We start from the raw sequence: 23291 nt of genomic DNA, 5'->3' as shown, positions 1-23291 counted from the left end.
TGGTAAGCCTCATGATGATTATGGCACAAGCAGTCATTATCAAGGGTTGAAAACATGAACAAAAATGAGCGAAGGAAAGGAGGGGAAGGGTTAGGGAGGGGAGTGTGCAACACAAGCCCCGGTGAAATGGATTGGCTGTGTAGCCCAGAGTATTTGTTTTAGGCAGTCGCTGTGGCTCTCTGCCAAGCAGGCAGACAGCTCCTAAGTTTCCAAGTCAGCAGTGCCCTTAAAAAAAGGTCCCCCCATTACAGGAGGGATGTAGAGATAATGTAGTGTGACACACGTTATGTACACTGGGTCTCGGCAAGAGGAGCTTCAGGGACACAGGTGTCATAAGAGCCATTAATCTGCTATTGTCACGTGTTATTGCAAATTAAAAGTAGCATGTTACACTTGGCAGCCATTGTTGCGGACGGACAGAGTGGGGGAGCGAGTGGGAGAGAGACCCCTGGAGATGGTGTCTTTGGTGACCACGGCTGTCCGTTTTACAAAGTGACATATATTAGAATTTGCAATTCTGCAGAGAAAAGCTATTACCTCACAGATTAACATCCGAGTACCCCACGTCCCAACTCCTCCACCCCCACTGCTTCTGACACTGTAGGCTTCAGAAAAGACAAAGGAGAAGCTGCTTCTCTCGGGGTGAAATACAAATCTTTCATACAGTATCTCATGTTTAAGTACAAATCTGCTTTCATGGATGTTTTTGTTCACCTTCTTGTTATTAGTGAGCGTCTGAGCGAGCTGAATTGACCTGAGCAGACAGCTTGGAGGTCTGTTGAGAACATGCAGTGTCCATGAAGTGTGTCCAGTCTTTCAAAGTCATATTGCACGTCCTTTCAGAGCAGCCCCCACAAATTGCACAATCAGACCTGTAGATGATTCTTAATTTCAGACGTTGCGATCGCTTTCTCTCTTTGTGTCGGGGCTTTCTTCTTGATTTATGAGAGAAATGCCAAGAGAGAAATTTCATGATAAGATGATCATCATAAATTTCAAAAGCCAACAACAATAGCCAGTGGCAGTCAGAATGGATGTGATTCTGTGCTTCAGTAGCTGTTGAATTAATTATTTCTCCTCTCTGAGCGTCATGAGGACCGAACCGATGTGTGTGGATGGAGATGAGTGATGGAGCGGGCCGCCATCACACCCTGCTCTGTGTATCAGCATCTGTTTTTGGGGGGGGGAGAAGAATCCACACAGGAACACAGAGCGCAGCAAAATGTCAGCACCTAAGTGCAGCCTCCAAATTCGATTAATAAAGCCTTTAAAAGCTCAGGAACATCATAGCAAATTGATGGCCAACAAGCAACATTTCCAAAATGTTCCCCTCTGAATCATATGAATAATCAGACATAAAGCTGCAATTAAGGAATACCTTAATTATTTTAATTCATTGTTTGACCTATAAATTGTCAAAAAAGAAATGCAAATTTATTACAGTTCCATAGAGCCAAAAGTGTCTCATTTCCTTGTTTTGTTTGACCACAGCATAAAACCCAAAAGACTTCAAATTACAATTATATGAAACTGAGAAAACCAGGAAATTTTCACATCTGAAAAGCAAATAAACAATATTGGAGCATTTTTAGATGATCAAAATTTAAATTTCCATCGATATACTAATCAATTTATCGTCGTATCCCTTTCAACACTAACCACGGACCTTTGGTGATGCAGAACAAACGTATTGCTTTCTAAATGCAGTATTTCATTTATGTTTACATAATCAAAACATTCAATTAGAAAAACAAAATGCAGCTGAGTTCATCCAATTTGTTTTAATTTGATTTCATTAACCGAGAATTGAATCAGGCGGGAAATTATAGAGGTGTATTATTGTGAAATACATAACAGTGTGTTAAGGGAACGAAAGCGTATGTATGTTGACATGTTATTTAAACAAAGAGCAGACTGAGAAGGGGAGGGAGGGGTTAAGCTCTTTCATCTGAGGGGGGCTTTCATGACCTGTAGGTGCCAGCTCTCCTCCTCATGCCTCTAACAAGAACTTAGAAACTTTATTTTCATTACCTGAAAAAGTGAAAAACTGGCACTTTCTGAAAAGATTCTCTTCCTTCAAGACTTTCAGAAAAAGCTACAATTCATACTCAAGCTGCACTTTATTCATGGTAATTGTTGTGTTTTTCAGTCACTCAGACTCCCTCACAGTCTCAGAGTTACACTGGCTAAAGCCTCCTGCGAGGGGTCGTGACCTCTGGGTGCCAAACCCGCAGAGAGGAGTCTGCTTTATAGAGCTGGTTATCTGATCTGATGGAGGCTGCTCCCTCGTTACCAGAGTGTTAATACAGACTGATGTCAAGATGAATACACTCAACTCCAGAGATGATCAATAAATGACCACAGAGCGGGACAAGTGTGTAACGCACCGACAAAGCCACTGTGGTCAAGGATTAGTATCACAGCTGTATAATGGGCAGATTTTGAAATGTCCAAACAATGCATCCGATTTTTGTTATGGTGATAAGTCAGCACCGGAAAACTTTTTCAAATGGTAAATATTTTTATTTAGCTTTAATTATTTGTGACTCAAAAGTAAAAAAAAACTAATTTAGTTGAACCTTACATTTATACTTTTCATGTTTTTTCCAACTTTAGTCTACATAACCAGGTCTGTGCATGGTGAAGTTTTATCATATTTGATTGGCCAACATACTTAACAAACAACCAATCAAATGTGGATTTAGATTTTTAATATATTTGAATTCTGAATTGTGCATGGTAATACTATGGCATCAGCTTTTTCTGCCAGAAATCTTTCAAAAAATAGTAAGAAAACAACAAATAATCCAAAATTAAATATAATATGTTGTTTGTAACTGCTTTTCAGAGCGACACACAGAAGCATTTTCTGAGCTTACACAGTTTTGGTTAAGGTGTGGTTAGGTTAAGGCACAAAAACGACTTGGGGTAGGGTTAGGGGCAGTGGGGTTTTGGTTAAAATGTTAAGGTTAGGTGACCTTTGTCATCATGGTTACAAAAATAACCAAATGGTTAAAAGGTTATGGTTAGGGAACTATCATAGTCATGCTCGAAATAAACCAAACACAGGAAACAGAAAGCAAACAGTCTGAAGTTTTGTTGGCTCAGAAACAACGTCACACTACTTTCTCTTTTGCTTCCGACGGACATGAGTCATCACTTCTGTGACCACTAGAGGGCTTTGACACTTGCACGTAAACAAACTGCATTTTTGGGCGCTTGCTGAAATGACTGACGCTATAGTTTTCTTTGGAGGACGGTCTCGAAAATGATTAAGGATGAATTAACCTGATTTACGCTGTTTAAACATTCTAAATGTCACCAGAATCATCTTCATCACCAAAAACACAGTTGTTGCTGATTTGTCAGATGGGAATCAGTAGCTGGGAGGGCAGATGGGACTGTCTTCAGTCAGAGTGGGAGGAAGAGAGTGTAGGTTGACCCAGGATGGTTTGACTTGTGTGTGGGAAGTGTATTCCACAGTGGCGAATGACAAATATGGTGGGGGGTATTGATCAGGTGTTGTGGCTCGGCCGGCTGATAGAAAGTAATTAATGACTCTATTTGCTTTGGTAGCAAGAGAACAATTGAGTTTGATAAAGTGACAAGCAGCAGCTATAGTAGGTGACGGCCTTCACTGAGGCTGTGCAGTAAATATGCTGAATCTACCTGAAATGTTCAGGTGAGCAACAGATCAGAAAAAAATCTGAGTTGTTGGGTTTTTCTCATGTAGGAGACGTGTTAAAAGAATAGTTAAACCGATTCTCTAAGAGCTGGATGAGTTTTACCCGACATTAAACATGATGCTACAGTCAGGAGACGATTAGCTTACTTTAGCATTAAGACTGCCAGCAAAGGATAAGAAGATACTATAACGTTTTAAAACGTGACCTTTAGAGGTGCTGGTGGGAAAATTATTTTGTACAGAGCCAGGCTAACTATTTCCCCCAGTTTCCAGCCTTTATGTTAAGCTAAGCTAACCATTTTCTAACTAGAGTTTCATATTAAACAGACAAACATGAGGGTGGTCTTGATCTTCTTTATCTAACTCTCCCAAAGAAAGCGGAATAGTGTATTCTCAAAATGTCAAACTCTTCCTTTAAATTTTACTCTGGTCCTGCTTTGTTCAAAACATGAAACGTTTCATGTTATAACAAGGTTGCAGTACATTGTTATAAAAAAAATCTTGTTCATAAGTTTGTATGTTGTAATTATGTAAAAAACATCTTGTAACAACAATAAACCTTTCAAGTTATAAAATGATACCCATCAGTTTTGGCAGCAACAAGCTTCTGTAGTAAATGATAGTAATGCACCAATTCAACCTTTTCTATCCCAATATGATACCTCAACTCAGAGTATCCGCTGATACCAAGTAGTGAGCCACTACCTTTGCTCTTTCTTATCAGAAATTTAAAATCTGTTTACCTCACTGTGTCAAACTCATTGGAATCCTTTTATATAAGGTAACATGAGGACTGAAACCGATTTCGTAGCCTGAATGAAGTGATCGCAAAAGCCTTTGATGTTTACAATGATTATGATTGTGACAAAGAAGCTACATTTTATGCATCATGGCAAAAAAACCTGATATTGAATATCGGCACTGATAACAATCCAGCGTATCGAAGCATCGTTTTTAAATAAATTCTGCATTCATTTGTGCAGTGAAAGCAGAATAAACAGTTAACAAGACGTTGTTAGCAAACTCATAACGTTTTTATTGCTTGACATTTTTGCAGCTCTCAGCACAATTTCAGGTTACACACGCTCACACGTGCTCAGACACACACACACACACACACACACACACCCACTCACACACTCTTTTATAGCTCCTTTAGCTTTCATGGGAGAGTCGGGTTCATCCTCTGGCCTCAGCCGGTGAAAAAAGGTCAAGCAGCAGAATAGAATGGCAATAACCCTCCCAAATGGTACTATCACACAGACATGATTGATCAATTGAATTCCATGGCAGAGAAAAATGTGGGATTAAGTAGAGTATTATACGCACAATGAGTTGAGGCATGATGTTCATTTCAAGTTCATTTCAGCTCCCTCTTGCCACCAGATCGGGCAATCAATAGGGGCCTTGCATATCATATATCACCACTCTCCCACTGAGGGGAGAACATAATCTGCTGCAAATTTAGAATGACAGATTTGTAAGGGAGCTGAAGCTTTCTGGGATCCGGGGAGGAGACCTACAGACACAGCCACTGCAGCCAGGGAGAGGTGGGGGGTGAGAAGGAAGAAGAAAAAAGGGAGATATGGTAGGATGGTCTGTAAAGGCTTTAAAGCGAGTGACAACGAGAAAAGCTAAGGCATCCTTCTCCCAACAGTCGGGTAATCAGGTCAGGAGTCAGGAGAAAATTCCTGTGTTTGGAGAGCAGGATGATTGAACTAGACTGTACAATTTTATTCAGCCTCTTGTCCTCCGCCGCTGTTTCCAAATGGAACCACACACCGGCAGAGAATGAAAGCGGTATTGAATTGTGAAAAAAGGGAAATTGTGCTTTTTAAAAAAACTGCTCTTGATTTCAGCAAGCACCGGTAGGGTTTTGGGGAGGAAAGAAAGATGGGGGGAAAAAAATCCCCTGGCTGAAATGAAAAGGCACTATAATGGGCTAGCTGCTGCTTTCATTAGTATACATGCTTGCCACAACATGTATATATTTGCAAGTGATGGTAATCCATCAATTACCAGAGGGCGCTCAGATCATGATGGTGTTACTACTGTGGTGGGGGGTGCAGGCAAAAGCCTGTGTGATGTAGCCAGTGGCTCACTACAGCCATTAAGGAGTGGAAAAACCTGCACTCCATCCCTTTCTGTCCTCCTCAGATCCCCCACAGAGGTGGTGCAGAAAAAATCATGAGGAGAATATAAAGTGCATAGCTTGAAGTAAAGGCCAGCTTCCCAGGGTCAGTGTCTCGATTGTTGCTCTTTCTTCTTGTAGATGGTTCAGATGGTTCTGGCCCAAACAGTGATTCTCAGGGTAGTGTGGAGAGTTTACGGAAACACCTTAGGGCAGATGCCTTCACCCAGCAGCAGCTGGAAGCGTTGGACCGGGTCTTTGAACGCCCCTCGTACCCTGACGTCTTCCCTACATCGGAGCATATCAAACCCGAACAGGTTAGTAGCACTGCAACTCATCACTTCTGCTTTTTCTTCAGGAAATACACACAAATTGTGCACAAATATACCTTTGTCACAAATATTCCCAAACCATATCCAGAAACTAATTAAACAAACGTCTGAGATGGCCAAGCACTGGATTACAACCAAGCATGTATAATGCTGGAGGGATCACCAGGAAAACTCCCACACATTATTGATTTTGTGATGAAAAACACATTCCTTGTATCCCCTATAATTGAGAATAACAGTAAGGCAACATGAAATAAATCAATACCTAGATTTTTCTTCATTTTTGCCGCCTTATTCAACTGCTTCTTCTTGCCTTTGTTTACTTTCTGTCATATCTTGATGTTTAATGACTGACGCAGTCTTGAAGGCTGCGTTTATTGTAACATGTATTCATGAAATGGATGTATGAAACCCTATATTTCTGCTCCCTCCTTCTGATATTAAAACCACACTCGCCATCCATCCTCATTTCAAAAATTAAGAGGCATTTGGGGAACAGCCACCCCCACGCCAAAACGACAGCCACAAACCACCGCTTATTAAAAGCTCTGGGCTTATTACAATGGATAACCTTTATTTACTTTCATTATACTATTAAACAACAAGAGACTATTAATTTCTCTCACCAAACTACAAGTCAGACCCATAAAGCAAAAGCAGTCGCCTAATTGAGTTCATTTTAATTTCTCTCCAATCGGGGCGAATTACGCAGGTGATAAATCAGTGGGACAGGCCTCACCTCCAGAAGAGGGCCTAATTTGCAGCTAATTACAAAACTGATTTCTACTGGAAGATCAATACCAAAACGAATTGGAAATGACTTGCAATCACAAAGAGCGTCAGGGAGAGTATTAAAAGGCAGAGGGAAAAGGGTTAGACTAAAAAAGGGGGCAAGTAGAGAAAAAAGAAAAAAGGAGGCGAGGAACAGTCTAGAAAAATCAGGTTTAATTTAATGCAATATTAATCAGAGCACTTTCCCTTTCATGGTTGCCTCACGTTTTTTTTTTATTCCTCTGGAAAATGTGGCCCTATTAGCCAGTGTCTGGGTTCTGTAGTGAGGCATTAAAAACCCATTCTGGAGATGCAAAACTCAATGGATTCACCCCTCCCACACTTCTGCTAGCCATTTGGTCATCCCTTTCAGACCTATCTTTTCAGTTTTCCCCCTTCTGCCCTTTATCTGCATGATAAAACGTCTGTTTGGCGTCTGAAGCCTCTGAGAATAGAGGAAAACATCCGACATTGTGCCAGTGAACAGTTGTAGCAGACAATTAGAGTTTATCGGTGATAGTGGCAGACAAGAGCGGGGTCACGGGCGTCCCCCTGTGGGAGCGCGGCCCACTGAGCCACTCAGGCTCACACTGGGCTTTGGACAAACATTGTCAACACTCAGACTCCGGAAGTCTCATCTCATTAAAAAACCCTGCTAACATCTGCCATGAGTGTCTTTTAGTGGATTTACAAAAGCAAACATGACGATGAGAGACAAGCTGGGGAGAAATTATTTTTAGATGGAGTAAAATTATAATTTTCTTAATTTTTAAAGGGTCAGTTCACCCAAATTACAAAAAGACACATTGTTGTTATTTGCTGAGGGTTTTAAATTTCTGCCTCTGACATTAATGCTTGAATGGTATTTCCATTTGTGGAGCAGCGACATGTCTTCCAAGAAACAATGTCCCAGTTACTCTGTATAATCCACAGACCAACTGAAATAGATCATCCGCAGCACTAAGTAACAGAACTCTCAATCTCAATCTAACCCTTAACACTGAAAGTCGGTAATGCCTGTTAAGAATCTTGTTTACCTGTTTTTGAATCAGATATTATCTGATTTACATTATAATTTTCAGACTTCCTAAATTTCAGATTATTTAGGATTTCAACTCAGAGAATATAAAACTTTTCAGAAGTTTTGCTTCATTTGTTAAATAAAAAGAAGTATTAGTTTAAATTAAAAAGGATGAAAAAAAGTATTGTTTTGGTACTCATGTAACTCAGGTATCACGCTGGCACCAGTAATAAAAAAAAAATTTACTTAAAGTTTTCAATGTATTTTTGAAAGCTTAGACTAGCACAAATGCAGAAATTCCACTCACCTATGTTAAAGTGGAGTTGAAATGGAAGTTTCAGAGGTGGACATCTCAAAACTTGGGCACTTAAAACCAAAATTATCTACATTACTAGATACCGCTAGGGCTAAAAATCTGTTGTTTTGTTTTCCATTTGGGTGAACTAGTCCCATCTGAATGCTGACAAGAGGCAAACTCTCAAACAGTTAAATGGTTACAAAAGTGAAAGTTGTACAAGTGATTCTATTCAGAGATAAGAGGTAATGAAATTTAAAGGTGGTTTAGACTCCGAATTAAAAGCAAAAAAAGAGGAAAAAAAAGAAAAAAAGGTGAATGGTGTCTCTCAAACAGGGCCACATGGTGTGCCTGTAACAAAGCAGAACTGCTTTCTCCCTTGGCTGATCAGGGGTAGGACTGCAGTCAAGCACAAAGGGCCAGCTGACGCCTTGGCTTTTCACTCATCTCAAAATCCCACTTCCTCTCAGACAATACCAAAATACATTCATGATATGCTTGAACTGCCACCCTGCAGCTTGAACACACACACACACACACAATGCTCTCATACAAATTTATACTCGCACAGGCCTGTGTGGAGCGCTTAATGGAGGAGGAGAAGGGAGGATTTCCATCTAGGTATTGTTTGGTTGTGTAATGATTCAACTGTCCTTTTCCCAGGCTAATGAGTACTCGCTCCCTGCCCTGAATTCCAGCCTGGACGAAGTCAAGCCCAGTTTATCCTCTAGCGCCAACCCAGACCTGGGCCCCAGTGTGTCGCAAAGCTACCCTGTAGGTAAGATCAAGTGCCATACAGTCCGCCTTTATGCTGCCGAGCCACAGCTTCAGCTGAGGGGGTTTGAACAATGTAAAAGAAAAAGAAAAAACAATGCTTGTGCAATTGACTAAAAAAATGAAAATAAAAGCAAACCAAAAAGTTAAGTGTGAAGACTTTTTTAATACCATTTCACTCTGAGCTGAAAAGGTGGTACGATGATGCGATAAAAGCTTAGCAGCTGTCCTCCGTCTTGCTTTTTGCTGAGCAAGCAGGGCGGTAAGAGAGATTGTGTGTTGGGGGGGGCGTGCGAGCTGTTCAGTCACTACTGGACAAGGACCTTTGGGTGTCAGCACATCAGAACTATGACTGTGTATCAGAGCAAGGTCTCGCAAAAAAAAAGGCCACCATGCAGGACTGACTGCTTGTTGGCTGCTGCTGTGTTGCTCCTGTGATTTGTTCGCTGGGAGACAGTTTGTGTGTCTCAAAGCACGAGTAATGTGCCTCGGTAAATACGCTCTGGCATTTCTGCCGCCTAACTCTAACACCATGATCATTTATTTCACCCTCCCTATCTCTCTCTCGCTCTCACTTTCTTTCTTTCTCCCCCCTCTTCGTCTCCTCTCCTTGTCACAGTTAATGACTGCCTGGCTAATTGAAATATTGTTTCGTTGTTGCCGTGTTATTACCAAGAAGAAGGTTAAGTTTACTGAAAGTTTACGATGACTGTCGGGGGCCTGAGATTAATATACAGAGCTTTTATTAAAATTCATATAATTATGCAGCAGCCATCAAAGGCAACGAGTTCTGCGAGGGGGAGGACAGGGTGATTGAAAATTGCAGCAGCCCCCCTTCTCAAATGATAGCCAAGCAGTCTTATGAGAAAAGAAAGGGCCCTTTTCTCATTAATATGTGGGAGGTAGATTTCCCCTGTAAGGCAGGCCTCCTGAGAAGAAAGGTGTGTGTTTGTCCTTTGTGCACTGATGGCCTCTGTAGAAAGCAGACCTGGTTCTGCAGGCGGCTTTGTTTGCACCTGGGATACTTTAGATGGTCTCTGAAGAGAGGGTCTCCTTACTGCTTTACAGGTGCAAAGAGACATGTAGAGGAAGAAAGATGGGATTGTATGCATATCGGTGTGTGTGTGTGTGTGTGTGTGTGTGTGTGTGTCTGTGTGTGTGTGTCTGTGTGTGTGTCTGTGTATGAAAAGCACATCTCTTTCTTTTGTGTTAGTAAATAGGTTTCTTCCATGCCCTTTCGGTAGATCTCATTCTAAAGCGTACAGAGGTCAAACTAATGGAACAAACATCACTATGACTTCCAGTTGGTAATTAGTATTTAGTTAGTGGCTCCTATGCTTGGTTTTCCCTCAGTGCCTGCCTCTGTGGATATTAGGTGATATTCAGGTGTGTGGTCTCTCTAATGGCTGAGTGTTACAGTTTACTTGCCAGCGATAAGCCTACCAGAGGAATTTTAAGCCATGCAAAAAGTAGCAAATTATCTCAAGTATTTAGGCCGAGATCCAATTTCAAATTAATTGTGTCTTTACGGGGGAAAGAACTGGAGATTATGTTCATCCTTAAAATGTTTTCGAACACCAATTAAAACGCCTGCAGTTATTGATCTTGTTGATTTTATGTCCTGGAATTTGCATAATCTATTAAAAATGAATGATTCATGAAGTGCTCATTGCCAGAGATCGGGATTCTCAGTGAAGTGAAAGACTTGAGCGATAGAAATCTTTTGTGTCCTCTGCTTATCCTATTAAGGCTCAAAAGTACCTGCAAAGCAGCCTCAAATAAGAAAGGGATTTAAGGGCATTGTGCACATCATCGAAATTCAGAGGCAAGAAGCCACTTCCATTAAAACAGCTTTTTTCTCTCTCCCTCTCCTCCACATTAATGCTGTATTACCTGCTAAATAGTCCCTCTTACCCCATAAAAACACCAAAGGGTTCCATGAATATGTGGATAGGACAATTGCATATTGTGAGGTAATTTCTATTGTTGATATGGGAAGTAATTTCTTTGATGAATTCCCTTCGAGAGATGGATTTCATCTCAAGTGCTTCTTATTCTTGTTCATTCAAACTGCTTAAAATTCAAATAGTGTGAGCCGTGGGTGAATTTATGAATAGCAGAAGGAGGAGCTCTGAACTTTTTTGTGTATTTTGAGAAATAAATGGAGAGATGGCCTTGATACGGCCAATTGTCCACTATTTCTATAGAGAGTTTCTGTATTTCCTGAAATTAGTCAGAGCCCACCTGTTTTCTTGATGGTGCTTCAGACTTAAGAGCCATCTTTCGAGCGCTGAGCGGATTCCCTTGAGCACTCAGTGGGAGTTTTACACATCTCCACTCAGTGACTGCATACTGAAGACTCTTTAAACATATTCCCTGCTGGGCCTGTTAATGGAGGCCTCCAGAGGCTTAAAGCCCCTGTGTCAATGACACTTCTCCTCCTCAAGCAGCTGCCTCTGTACACTCTTTTCATCCCCTGCCTGACAATTTTCGAAACAAAACTTCATCCAGCAAACACAACTAGCCTCACTTAACGTTCAATTAAGGCGAGTGAGTGATCTCAGGGTGAACTACACAGAAAGTACCAAGACCTGCCGTTGCCCAGTGAGCAGCGAGCAAAGATCAGAAAGCGAACCTGCCGTCAGTGATGTGTGGCCTCATGACAAACCGCTCGTCCGTCTCCCCACAGGCCCCGGCTCCGAAATTAATGCTTATTTCGTCTTCACAAAAGCAAACTAACCTTTGAGCACACATTTGATAATGAATGACTTTCAGCCGGTGTTTGGGGAATTAAAGCAATTTGGCTCTCCAAACATTCTTTACTTAGTTGTAATTAATTAGGGTGCTGAGATTTTTTGGCTTGTGATAAATTGCCCCATTCTGCATATAGCCTAGAAAATGGAGGTCAAAGATTTTTGGTTGTTGTTGTAGCAAACATGAAGGTGTCCCTGTCATGCTAAATTTAATACTCTTGCAAGCAAAAGAGTCATTCACAAACGACTTTGTTCCTGTGCCAAATAAAGAGAAGGTCACCCTGCTTTTCTGTTTGTGTTTTAAGAAACTGAGTTGATGCTAATGCAAAAACTGAACATCACCTCTCTTGTCACGTTGTAGTGGGTTGAGACAAAACCAAAGAATCATCGTCTTCTCACAGTGTAATAGCGCTGGCAAGATAATTTAAACTGCATGATGTTTTCACTCACTCTGTGTGGTTCAAATCAGGAAAATTACCAGTGGTACTTAATGGTTCATTTGTTCTCAGTTTGCACCTTTTTGTCAAATACCTGCAAAAGCACAATATTCAAACGATCTTGTCCGTGAAAATCAGATATTTCAAGGCATACTAAGAGCAGGAAATACTGTATTCCCAGCTCAGCAGTGACTGTTACAAGCCACTTCTCAAATTGAGACGGAAATCAACAGGCTTTTGTAACAGCAAAACAAAAAATCTTTGAATTGATTTTTGCAGAGAAGGAAAAAGAGGGCAGAGGAAAATAAATAGCTTGATTTGCTGGCGTTCAATCTAAGGGGACTGTCAGAGGAAGCAGACAATATAAAGAAGGCCATCTTTTAATGAGAATCTGGACACACATCTCTGTTGTAAAAACAACAAAGGCTAGGAAGCAGCTAATGAGGCTATCATTGCTGTACAGAGAGTTCTCCGAACCGGCGCCTCTCTGAAAGAGGGCTTTAAAATGGACATAAAGCAACAGTCAGAGAGCTGCTGGCAGCCACTGCCAACTGTATCCTGGAATATACAAAAACAGGATTCAACAGAGCCTGTGATTATTATTATCAGAGTCAACAAGTGATGAAAAAAGACTGAAGTTGATGGCCAACAGTCAGCATACACAGACTGACATTCACATTTATTAACTGGGTAATACAAAACATTTAGGAAACATATTGTGCTTTCATATATTTGCATTGAAATAACTGCTTTTACCAAAATGTGTGATGATTTTCACTCATCTACTAAATCAAAAAAACCCACCAAAATGTGTGTTTTATCATAGCTATTTGAGGGTAGAATGAAGATCTAAGTCTCCAATGAAGGTTAAGTTGAAAGTATTGATGCCCTGATCGAATAAACTGGATCGGTATCGGGGCTAATCAGGCATCGGCTAGAAGTGACCGACCCACATTAAATGCAGTTTATCAGTCAATCACTGATGTTAGAAAATTATAAAAAAAAAAACAACATTTTATAAACCTTCTGGAACAATATCATTAAATTTTGCGCAAACATTAACTGGACTTTGGTGTGTGAGAGTGTCTACTTGTAGTGAAGAAGTCGTGCGCTGATACAGAATTGATCAGTTTCACTAGTCAAACAAAAAAAAACAACTGGTATTGGATTAGTGTCGGCCAATTCCGATCAGAACCATCTAAAGAGGAAAGGTAGAGGAATACGTTTTATTTGATCATCCCAGTATCCCCAGCTTTTCCATATCTTAAAGAAATTAAACTAGATGTTTCGCTTGAGACTGTACAGTAAATGTCATCTCTTTGAAGCGAGGTAATGAAGAGATAAGAGTATTTACTTTTATTAAACATGCACGACTGCTGTAGCTGCTGCAATCATAATGAAGAAAAGATTGGGTCAGTGTTTGCTGAGACAGTTAGACAATAGTTACCAGTGTCTACACACACACACACACACACACACAATGGCCTCACCCCTGCTGGACCCCCCACCTACAGTACTCCCACGGCTCCCTTTGACTTATGTGCACTGGCTTGTGGCTAACTAATTCTTATTATAAATGAAAGGTCCAGCATGACCTCACTCTTCTCTGTAAAGCTCTTTAACTCCGCAGCCCTCGAGTCTCAGTGCTTTAACCAAAAGACACATCTCAACAGGCCTCGTACAATACAGCCATCAGTGCTGAGATTTGCAAATAATAGAGAGCAGTTGTTCAATATAAGACTGAATCGTTTCTTTATCATACAATTTATTTTTTTGGCATGTGTTTTAAGGGAGAATATACTCCTTGGACTATGACAACAGTGTGGTATTTTTATTAAGACACAAAGTGCATTTTCTGCTGCAGAGATGGAAGCTCGGCATTAAAAATGCTTTTATGGTGGAAGTAGTATTCACATCATTTACTTGAGTTAAAGCAGCAATACCACAGTGTACGAATACTCCGTTACAAGTAAAAGTACAAAAGTATTAGCATCAAAATATACTCATTTTGCAGTATGGCCCATTTCAGAATAATATATATTACATTATATCATTTGATTACACTTATTGATGCATTAATGTGTTCATCACTTTAATGTTGCAGTGGAGCTCATTTTATTCATTTAATGTACCGCTGGGTAGCTTAATCTATAATAACTAGTAACTGAATGTATCAAATAAATGTAGTAAAGAATAAAAAGTACAACGTTTGCCTCTGAAGTGTAATGAAGTAGAAATATGAAGAAGTATGAACATAAAATGGAATCACTCAAATAAAGTACAAGTACATCAAACGTTTACTTAAATACAGTACTTAGTACATGGTTATTTTCATGTCCTGCCTTAAAAAATGTTTATATATATATAAGTAGATCTGCAGTATCAAAAGTCACCCATTATGCAGAATGACCCCTTTTAAAACTGTATATTATTGTCCATTAATGATTATTTATGATATATGATTTAAAATGTAAGCAGCACCTGAAAGAAGTGGTAGGTCAGCTCATTCTAATCAATTTAAATATTGTGTAGTAGTTAAATCTCTGGTAATGCATCATATTCTGTAAGCTGATCATAAAGTATGATTTGTTTGTAAAGTCTGCAAAATAAGATTTAGTGGAGTAAAAATACAGTATTTCAGAAATGTATTGGAATAAAAAAACTTGAATAAATGCACCTAACTGTTCTCCCACAAAATAATTAATTAGATCTGCTAAAAGTGTCACATGACAACGTCCTTAAAAACAAGTCCTTTTGCTTTGATTTTTGTGGATTAGTGTAATAGCACAACTTATTGGCTGGATTTTCCCCTTTAAGTGGTCACCTTTACGTCTGTGTATGATATAATATCTAAGTATGTGGCAGAATATAAGGTCACATGTGCACCTGTCTCTCTCCTATTGCCTCTTTATGTATCTCTCCTCCATTTATAAAAAAAGGTCTTCATCCATCCATCATCACCCTACATTAAGACAGAGCCATACAAGGCTTCCATGACTCTTCCGACCCCCACTTCCTCCTCCTCCTCCCCCTCCTCTTCCCTGGCAGGCCAGAGTCCTGTGGACCTCCAGGCCTGCCACCCTGCCTCTTCACCAGATTCACCAGCCGTTTTACTCCCCGGCCCCCATGGCCCCCACTGCAGCCAATATGCCTGCCAGCCTGTAGTAGCAGGTACTTCAGTACCCAGAGGGCTCATTCGCTCAACCCTCAATTGAACAAATATATCTCTCATGATATTGCACATGTATGAATTGGATTTTTAAGTAAATATCTAAATTTTCCAGTGGTTTATGCTCTCATTACCAGTGGTAATTAGCAGCACGATTCAGTTTTTGACATTTGGACATATAAATGTGTTTTGTACTTGGGAGGTAGAGTGTTGTATTAGAGTTGTTTTCTCAGTATGAAGCATAACATTATATTATTTATTTATTTTTTATTATTTCTTGCTGGGTTTTTTTTTTGTTCTATAATGTTATATTTTTCTTTGCATATCCCAGAGTTGTCACAAACACTTTAAAGTTAGACCTTTAGCAAACTATTAAAAATAAAGTAGGAACATTAAATTTAAAAGCTCTGACATTCTTAATCAAAAAATACTTCTGCCTACAGTGATGTTAAAGGTAAAGCTGACTATTAAAAAAAAGTTTTTTTTCTTTGGATCATCTTATTAAAAAGTTTTCTTTTGGGTCGTCAAGAGTTGCCCTGTTCTGCTGGACTTTGTTTGTAAAGGCAACAGCGTGGACAACAGTTGTTTTGTGGTGTTTCATTAAAGCTCTATTGGGAGATGATTTTCCCTTTCAGACCAAGTGGCCCTCACAGCTGACAATATAACAGGGGCCTCTCCTACCCGGCCCCTGTGCAGATTGGGGTTACATGCCGTTGTCCAAAGGTTCCCGTGGCTAGCAAGGACGACCCAACCGTCACTCTCAATTACAGAGCTGAATATCTGCAGCCGGACGGGTGGCGCTCTGCAGAGAGGCCAGTGTGCTCGGACTTTACAGCCACTGAGGGAAAAAGAGGAGCCTTATGGGATTCAGTAAAGGCTGCCATAGTTAGACAAGTTTGAACTGTGTAATGAGGAGACATATTAATGCGACCAGTATTCAGTTGCCTCAGAGCAGCAGCTGGTATCTTGTTTTCAGTTCACTTGTTGGAGAGGCAGATTGATGCTTTCTGGTGTTTAGAAACAGGTTTAAAAGACACCGTGTTCTTTAAAACGTTAGACTCAAACTACAGTAAAAATCGAGTTGTTGTGCTGACTGACTTGCGGTGGTGGTAATGAGACATGATGTGTATAGTAACACATTTTGTCGGTCAAATGTGGTGAAATTATATAGTTGAAGTAGCTGATTTGCATTTTAGAAAGTAACTAAACACTGTATTTAAAGATCCCCTCCAAACATGTATGAAGACATATATAAAAATAGTCCAAATTAATCAATATGCAAATTTGTTTATTTCTAAAGTTTTCCTTCTGTCCATTCTCAGTGTATGTGAACTGATGGCTTCTAATTTCTACGTCACACTTGTATAGGTTGTGTACTGGACCAGGTTTGACTTCAAAACTATTTGTGATGTCACAAATCATGCTTGTAAGCCCCGTCCCTTAAAATCCGATTTTCGGTGAACACTTTCCACTTTTAGCACGCTAATGTGAAAACATCCTTCTGGTGTCAAACTCTACACATACATCTAGGAACTGTAGGAACAAGAATAAAAACATGTTTTTGAATTTGTATAGATATAACTAACTAATATTGATGGATCCATAATAATGTCCCAGAAATTCAATATATCTGATAATACTTATCTCCATGATGAGTTACTTTGGATATTAAGTGGAAGGGCATTCTGACCATACGTAAGTAAAATTTTGAAAGCAGGGCTTGTAATGGAGTATTTATGCAATGCTATATCGCTACTTTTACTGAAGGATCAGAATACTTCTTCCACTACAGATTATTTAATCCAAAACGTAGGGAAAAAAGCTCAGAATCAGAAAAAGATCCAAACGCTCAGTAAAATCCCCACTGAGTTCTATAGAGAAGCTGTTTCTCCAGGTTCACAGATTAAAACTAGAAAGCGCTGATGATGTGGTTTTTGTGTTGTGTTTTTTTTTTTTGTATCTCCAGGTCGAGATATGGCCAACACAACCTTACCTGGGTATCCCCCTCACGTTCCCCCCACAGGCCAGGGCAGCTACCCAACCTCCACGCTCGCTGGAATGGTTCCTGGTAAGTGAGAGACGACGTCACTGCTTCATATTGTCATTAGGGTCTGTTTAACAGGTGGCACTGCCCTCAAAACGAACAGGTGTAGAAGCTACAGAAGCAGAGGGAAGAGACTTTAGCGCCAAATTACGCAGAGAGGCGATAAATATTGACCTGCAGAGGCACACACATCCTTATATTAGCTCTGTGTGTATGATTGGATTAGACAGGCTGAATAAGTGATCAGAGACAGGGGAGAGGACAGTCGCTCTCACTTCCTTCCTGCTTTCCTCTCTTGCCTTATTGGCTCATTATCTCCCTGCGTGGCTGTTCGCACAGAGCGTCGATAAACAGCACTGCAGCCCTCCCCAGCCTCTGAGCTCCAGAGCATATCCCTTTCCCCTCCTCTACTTAACCTGCAGTTCAGGTTCACAGCAAACAGTTAAGGGTCAAAAGGCAGAGGCATGGGAGCCTGGTAAATATTCAAATCGCTGTCTCTCTGAGGAGGTCATGCTTGTGTTTCACTGCCAGGAACAGAGCAAGGATGCAGTTTTTTGGTGCTGGGTTTATACGCTTCTTCAGCTGTGGCATCACCACACACATTTTCACCAAAACACAGCCGGCATTTTGCTTTAATGTGATTAAACCACATGGATGGGGAAACCAGTGGAGTGTGTCCTGCGTTAGCATATCATTTACCAATCACACAACCCATCTCAGTCTCAGGCTGTTCCCTTTATGAAGGGCTGCCATGAGGAAGAAACACCTCATGCAAACATATTTCATTGAAACTTAAAAATTACAAAAGATAAATATTTCTTCGTACCTTTAGTAGAATCTTGCACTGCAGACAGTTTTATTTGTCCAGATTTTAAGTTATCCATCTCTTATTTTTCTGCCTCCTCAATGAAAGTGAATTGAACTTTGTTTAAGGTGGTGTTAAAATCACAGGCTACAGAATCATTTTTGCTGAACTACTACACTAGAATCTACCACATGTATCCCACAATGCTTTCTAATTCTATCTCTTTTTTAAGCATTTGCTAATATTTAAATGATTAATTTAGATTAACCTTTAAATCTAAATAAACTTTGGCACTTTGAAAATATAGAGATTTTCTTGACATACTTCTGCAAACAGACGAGTCCATTTAACAGCTACCAGTAAAAACAAAGGGAGATGTGGTAGCACCCAGTGGCAGTGCAGTCTGGATTTACTTTTGGATTTTCACTAATAAAACTGTTAAATCATGTTGGAGGAAAAGCGTCAAGTCAAACATACTTTTACTTTCCATTTGTTCTTATGTGCCACAAAGCAAAAGATGAGGGCCTTAATCCCATGGCTTGTGGTTTTGTGTTACAACCCATTCATCCTATACACAACCACTAAGATTTAGTGACAGGCACAAAACACTGTTAAAGCAAAGCCATTTCTCACCAGCTTCATATAAAATCTAGCCTTTATTGTCTCGTAAAAGAAAGAAACGTGTTGAACCAACAGCAGTGCTCACTGACATGCTCCAAGTTACTTCCCCAGCAATGAAATTCTGTCATACCAAACACCAGAGCTCAGACCGGAGGGGGTTCAGATTGGAGATGTTAAAATTTCTCCAAGAAAGGCTGCAGGATTTATTGCAGCATATCAAAAATGTATGCATGAAACTGTTTATTACCACTCTGTATTTATTAGGCCGGTTTGGAATATACTGGAGGAAGAAGAATGGGTAGATATCCATAAATGGGCCAGGGAAAGCCGCCTTCAGTGTCACATCCTGTATTGTTCAGTGTTGCATAACTTAAGTGAAATGAAAAAGAAATAAATTACTTGCTTGACTGGTCGCACAACGATGACTATCATTTTCCCCCTCAAATTGCATCCTGTTTTGACTGACGAGAAATGACTGCATGTGAAGGGGTAATGGTTTGATGCACTGAAATGCTAATTGATTTGTTGTTTTGTTTTGCAGGGAGCGAGTTTTCGGGGAACCCCTACAGTCATCCACAGTACACAACCTACAATGAAGCCTGGCGATTCAGCAACCCAGCATTACTAAGTGAGTAGACCGAGAACCTGGATGAGAACCATTAATTGACCGTTTGCTTAACCCCTCCCCCCGAATAGCAACCGTCCAATTGTAGCCTTAGCAACCGTAACCATGCACAGCAGGCTTAGGATTTCAAGCTTTGGGTTTCTCCACATGCCAAAGCGGTTTTCATAGGACTGTAATAAGTAGGATGCTTTTAATATAAAGAGTTTGCAGGGTGGTGTTTCTTTTCCCCCTTGGCTTTCCAAAACTGAAAACACAATAAAAGTGTAAGGAATAGATTAAACATTGTGTTTATTTGCTCTATCCTGAGCTACTATTGTTAGCATGCCCAGCTAACTAGCTTACTATTTACAGTAGTGGCATAGCATTAGGCCGTCGCTCCAGGATTTTGCGGGCTTTTTGGGGGGATTGTTTCAGCCTAAAATGCATGATCTCACAGTAGCTTTTCTTTGTAATGAAAATGCGTGCGAAACTGAAACTTGCTACAAACACATATTGTAGAATATAATGCATTGCAGAATTGTAAAATGCAACTGCTATGATTGGTGAAACTCTACAGTTATTGATCAAATTTGTAGAAAAGTTGTGCTGATTGGACAAAATTGCAAGGTTGTGCAGAATTCACTGGGATTGGTTGAATTTGCGTTAATTGCTGCAATTGCAACATCGCAACTTCCTGGAGGGGCTGATGTATTTTTCTAAATCCAGGGACTCATCTTTAACCAACTACATTATTATGTAGGGGGGTACAGATTACCAACAAAGCAGACCCACTGGTTGAAAGCTGGTCCTGTAAACTGTCAGGGTTTAGGCTACCGCTAGTGGCTACATTAACAGTTAGTCCTCTTCCTGAAAGCATTTTCTCCTGTAACATTAAAAGTATGTCAGCTACGCAACCAAATATTAGAAAATGTTAAAGAAACCCCCCTTGACAGCCAAGTTCTGGGCCTAACGTTTGCTTAATTAACTAGTAAGCTAATAAGATTCTGGCATCGGAAAGTTATAGTTCCAGCCTCCAAAACTGACAGATGCTGGATACAAATGAGAAACCCTTCTTTGTCTGTTTCTGTCTGACAACAAAGACGTATTGTTTTAAAAACTATTAGAAATTTTAGTGCAGAACGGAAAGGTTCGGGGGCATAGCTACAGTCGCAAAGGGGTGGGGCTTAAGCAACGGTCAATCAACCATAAACATTTAAAGTAAAAGAGCTTAACAACAATTAAACTGATATATTGGAAGTACATTTGGTTAATGGCAGTAAAAACTATATTTGTTGTTTCAAATGGTTCGTTCTTCTGTTAACTTTCAGGTTCCCCTTATTATTATAGTGCCGCATCGAGAGGCTCCGCCCCTCCCACTGCTGCCACTGCCTATGACCGTCACTAGTTACCATGGAAACCAAATCAACCTGCAGGACCATGGCCTTAGCCTCCATATTGCCCCGGTGTGAGCGGCATGGTCCACTGGACACTGAGCAACTGCGCATAAAATGTTCCTGACTCACACAATGAGAAACTTAACGTTTTTTGGGGATTCCAGACGACTTCTCTCCTCTCTCCTCACAGCTTTTTTTGGTCACTCAAAGCCAAAAAAAAAATACCAGACATCACCAGAGACACTGAAAGTCGCTACACACATGATGAAAACTGTGGCTAATTGCAGTGGTTTAAAAAAAAGAAGAAAAAAAAAGAAAAAGACTGAAAATAAAAATATCAGAATTTATTTTCTCCCTCTAGCAGTGTCACAGTTTCATCCCATCATGGATCAATACTGTACATTCCTTTTCTTGACGGCTCTCAGCAGGGACGCTGTCCGGAGCTTAAAATGTAGCAGCAGCCTTTTTTCCTTTTTCCATTCGTCTCCCTCTCGATTCAGATGGCAGCGCAGTGAGATCAGAGGAGATTAGCAGCAGCACATGCAGGCTGTGGCAAGCTAATGTTGTTTTTTATCCATCTGAACAGTCACCGACCAAACATCCAGCATGAGTAAATCGATCGCTTTTGATGCCATGAGAAGATTAGGACATGTTCTCTGTGATACACAATCAAGATGTAAAAATGAAAATGAAATAAATAAAGAAACATCCGTTTGAAAATAGAGGGAGCCATGACAGTATATCACCATGGCCCGCTATTTGCAAGATTTCAAGAAACTAGTAAATATATTCTTAAAATAATTTTTTTATTTCATTTTTATAATTCGTAACGACAAGATTGCTTGGCTAGTGTTTTACTATTTTTTATTTGTCAGGATACAAGAGGTCATCAGGCAAAACCTGTTTTGTGTTTTTTGTTAATTTTGCACTATTTTGGAGGTTTGCAACACTGGAGCGTTATTATGCAGAAAAACGATGATGCATATTTGCTTTATTTCATGAAACTTGACTGTAAGTCTAATACGTCTCAGTCTGAAAAGGCACTTACAGTCTCACAGTTTTTCCTGTAATTCAAGGCCTATCGTGTCACTGCCTTGACGTGCACTACTATGTTCTCACAGCTTACATTTTTATTTAAGTTGATTAAGTCTTTGGCATTCAACCACAGAAAAGGATATAACAGCCATCCCAAGTCAAACCAGTATCATCATTTGTCTAGTCTGATGCCAGAAGCGTCCAGATTCACTCTGATTGGATGATTCTGACGACTCCAGTAAACGTCAAAAAGCAGGGCGATGATTTCAGCTAAATGCCTTAAACATGTTCCCTCCTAACTTCAGCTCCCTCACATGTTTCAGGCCAAGATATTTCTTTGAATCAAGCTGGAATGATGGTTTCTTCATCTGTCAAGTGAATGTATTTGCATTTGCCAAAGACTTAGTTCTTGTTAATGTTTTATTTACAGGCCGCCTATATGCATCATGAGAGCAGTATTATTATTATTATTAGGAAAAACCCACATTGTTCATGAGGAAAAGTATATGTATAAATTCTATGCAGTGCAGAGATGGTCATCATATGCATATTCAGCTGTAAACCTAAAGGTAGGTGGAGTTTATTTAATTGTTATGTTATTTACAAATTGTTCATTTTGTAGAAGGATTTTTTGTGTGTGATGTGAAGACACTTCTCTGTAAATACAGTAAGAAAAAATGTCTTTCATGTTCATGGGTATTATCACTTTCATTATGCTGGTCTCACTTGTACAATAATAAAAGTGTCTGAAATCTTTTACGCAAAAGGGGCTGCATGGTGTTTCTGACTATCTGGACTAGAGATGAAACTATTAGTCAGTTAATGACAACATTTCTGATAAATGATTAATCAGGTATTTCATTTATTAAAAAAAAAAAAGTGCCCAAAAAATTTTGTTGTTTCAGCTTCTCAATTCGATTTGGTGCTTTTCCCTGTGACTGCTGGTCGGACAAAAAAGGCAAATTTAATGAAACAATAATCAAAAGATGAAAAAAAATCTTATTTGTGGGACTAATTTGGTCTTGAATACTTTAATTTTAGAAACAAAAGTCAAACAAATGGGCCTCAGATGACCTGTTTATTAATATGTTCTGCTGCTTTATACTTACACTTCATATATTTCAGAGGGAAGTATTGGACAAAATATGTAAGTGTTATGGATTCAACTATCCCACAGTATATAAAGTAGCTAAAATTAGATCCCCGGCTCCTCCCACTACATGCCTTGAGTGAGATACTGAACCCCAAATTGCTCATGATGCCTGCCGTTGATGTGTGAATCAGTATGAATGTCTTAGCTTCTGTTTGTGATGGCCGTTGTCATCACTGTATGAATGTGTGTGAATGTTGTATGTAGTGTACAATGATTTGAGAAGACTAGAAAGGTGATATATAAGTACAGTCCATTTATCACAAGACT

General features: G+C 39.9%; 1 protein-coding gene across 4 annotated transcripts in view; it reads left to right on the top strand.

Annotated features, from left to right (window-relative positions):
• pax2b (paired box 2b) overlaps positions 1-22637 on the top strand; it is a 31758-nt gene extending 9121 nt beyond the window's left edge. For 2 of the 4 annotated variants that reach the window (XM_051418432.1, XM_051418431.1), the window contains exons 6-10: positions 5958-6133; positions 8899-9013; positions 17335-17436; positions 19380-19466; positions 20790-22637. In XM_051418432.1, coding sequence (XP_051274392.1) covers positions 5958-6133; positions 8899-9013; positions 17335-17436; positions 19380-19466; positions 20790-20911 — 602 coding nt within the window. In that variant the 3' untranslated portion in view covers positions 20912-22637. Of the gene's footprint in view, positions 1-5957; positions 6134-8898; positions 9014-17334; positions 17437-19379; positions 19467-20770 lie in introns of all 4 variants that reach the window. The other 2 variants (XM_051418434.1, XM_051418433.1) reach the window with 1 other exon arrangement.
• The last annotated feature ends 654 nt before the right edge of the window (positions 22638-23291 follow it).

This window comes from Dicentrarchus labrax, unplaced genomic scaffold (assembly GCF_905237075.1).
Source record: "Dicentrarchus labrax unplaced genomic scaffold, dlabrax2021, whole genome shotgun sequence".
Taxonomy (NCBI): domain Eukaryota; kingdom Metazoa; phylum Chordata; class Actinopteri; family Moronidae; genus Dicentrarchus; species Dicentrarchus labrax.
This window is presented reverse-complemented; position numbering and strand designations above follow the sequence as displayed.